We start from the raw sequence: 1759 nt of genomic DNA, 5'->3' as shown, positions 1-1759 counted from the left end.
GCTCCGAGTCTGCCATTGTCATTCGTCTGCTCAAAGTCCATCATTACTATTCGTTCGCTTTGAGTCCGCCATCGCCATTCATGTCGTCCCGTGATTGCTTTAGTTGTTCGTCTCCCACCTGCAACTCACACTATCGGAAGGAGAAAAGGGAAAGAGAGGGAAGGAGAAAAGAGAGACATGAAGAAGTAATGACCTTGAAGCATGGGGAGAGAGAATATATATATATAACATAGATGAGAGCTAAATTGTAAATAGCTATTGGTATCGGTAAAAATAGAGAGACAAATAGGTCTTTTTCTTTGTAAAAAATGAAATGTTTGGACGTATTTTTAGTTTTTTTATGTTGGAACTCCTAAAATTATATATTTTCAAACTTCTTCTTAGTATAAGAATTATCGGAGTGGGGGATTGAATTTCAATCTCTTGTATAAGAGTGCATGTCAATCCACTTAACTCATTTGGCTATATTTTAAGACTTTTTTTAACCATGTAATAAAAGGTAGTTGGGATAACAACGACATTTCGGAAAAAATAAATACAAAAAATGAGGACGAAATTGAAATTTTAAATGTTCATAAGACTGATCCAATCAATTTATTGCATTACCATTTTCTTTTCCTTACATTGGACAGAGAATCAAATAAAAAAGCAACAGGTTTGGATTTGAGAAGAAAAGGAAAAAAAAAAGGACTTAACAGAAAGAAAAAGAAAGATCCCCCAAAATCAAAATCACCAACATTCATACAGTTTAATATCCGCTCGAAGCCTAAAATAAACTTCCCCTTCAAACGAATCCGTTGACAGAGTCGCAATCCCTCTCGCCATGAAGAAATCTCCCGTCCCTCCGATCACCGAAACGTCTCTCGTCTTATTCATCAACGGATCCGCGCCGGCGAAGTTCAAACTCCCTCTGTGTTCCGTCGAGTTGAACACGAACGAGAATCCAAGCCACGCCGTGAAGATTTCCTTTCTGTCGTAAATGTAGAATCCCTGCGCCCGCCCCACCGGCGTCGCGTGGAGGTTGTTGTCGAGTGTGATTGGATCGTCGAACACCACCACGTTACCGAAGTGGTTCTGTCCGGCTAGAATCGTCGTGTTTCCCCACGCCGGAGCTCCGACGATGGCGGCGGTTGCGTTCTTTGCGTTCTGCCCGTTGTAGAGGATGTCGTGGAAGTAGAACACTAGCCGACGGCAGGGGCGGCGAGATCGGTGTTTCCCGGCGGCGGTGGTGGCGGAGAATGTAATCAAGAGGAGGAGGAAGAAGAAGAAGAAACTGGAAATGGGAGATTTGTGAGGCATGTTTTGTTGAAGGAAGGAATTAGAGCTATGATATTTGAAACTTGGGAAGCAAAAATTGTGATATGGGTTGTTCTTATAGAAGGAGAATAGTGGAGATCTCTGTACACATATATATATATATAAGAAATGAGAAATGAGAAATGAAAAAGAAAAATAGTAACTTGGGATAGAAGTGAAAAATAAATAAATAAAGAAAAAGAATTCGAAAGAAGAGAATTCGGAATATTTGTGTTACGTTTTGGGAATGCTTAATGCGTACTGCTACAATTGGTAAAGGATTAGTTGGACCAGTTACGGCTAAAGAGGGAGATTATGTCAATTTTTTTTATAAATTCATGATGAGAGGTAGAGTAGGGTGGGGTTTTTTTTATTTATTATTTTTTTTTTTTTTATACTTTTCATGCAACTACTATACTCTATAGCCTTTAAAATATATAATTGGCTAATTGCAAGAAAAAAA

General features: G+C 39.0%; 1 protein-coding gene across 1 annotated transcript; it reads right to left on the bottom strand.

Annotated features, from left to right (window-relative positions):
* Positions 1–556: 556 nt before the first annotated feature.
* Positions 557–1394, bottom strand: LOC120090872 (disease resistance response protein 206-like). The gene has a single exon (XM_039048574.1). It carries the CDS (start codon positions 1297–1299, stop codon positions 730–732), a length of 570 nt encoding a protein of 189 aa, XP_038904502.1. The 5' UTR covers positions 1300–1394; the 3' UTR covers positions 557–729.
* Positions 1395–1759: the final 365 nt, after the last annotated feature.

Source organism: Benincasa hispida, chromosome 1 (genome assembly GCF_009727055.1).
Source record: "Benincasa hispida cultivar B227 chromosome 1, ASM972705v1, whole genome shotgun sequence".
NCBI lineage: Eukaryota > Viridiplantae > Streptophyta > Magnoliopsida > Cucurbitales > Cucurbitaceae > Benincasa > Benincasa hispida.
Note: the sequence above shows the minus strand (reverse complement) of the source record. Positions and strands in the feature narration are given on the sequence as shown.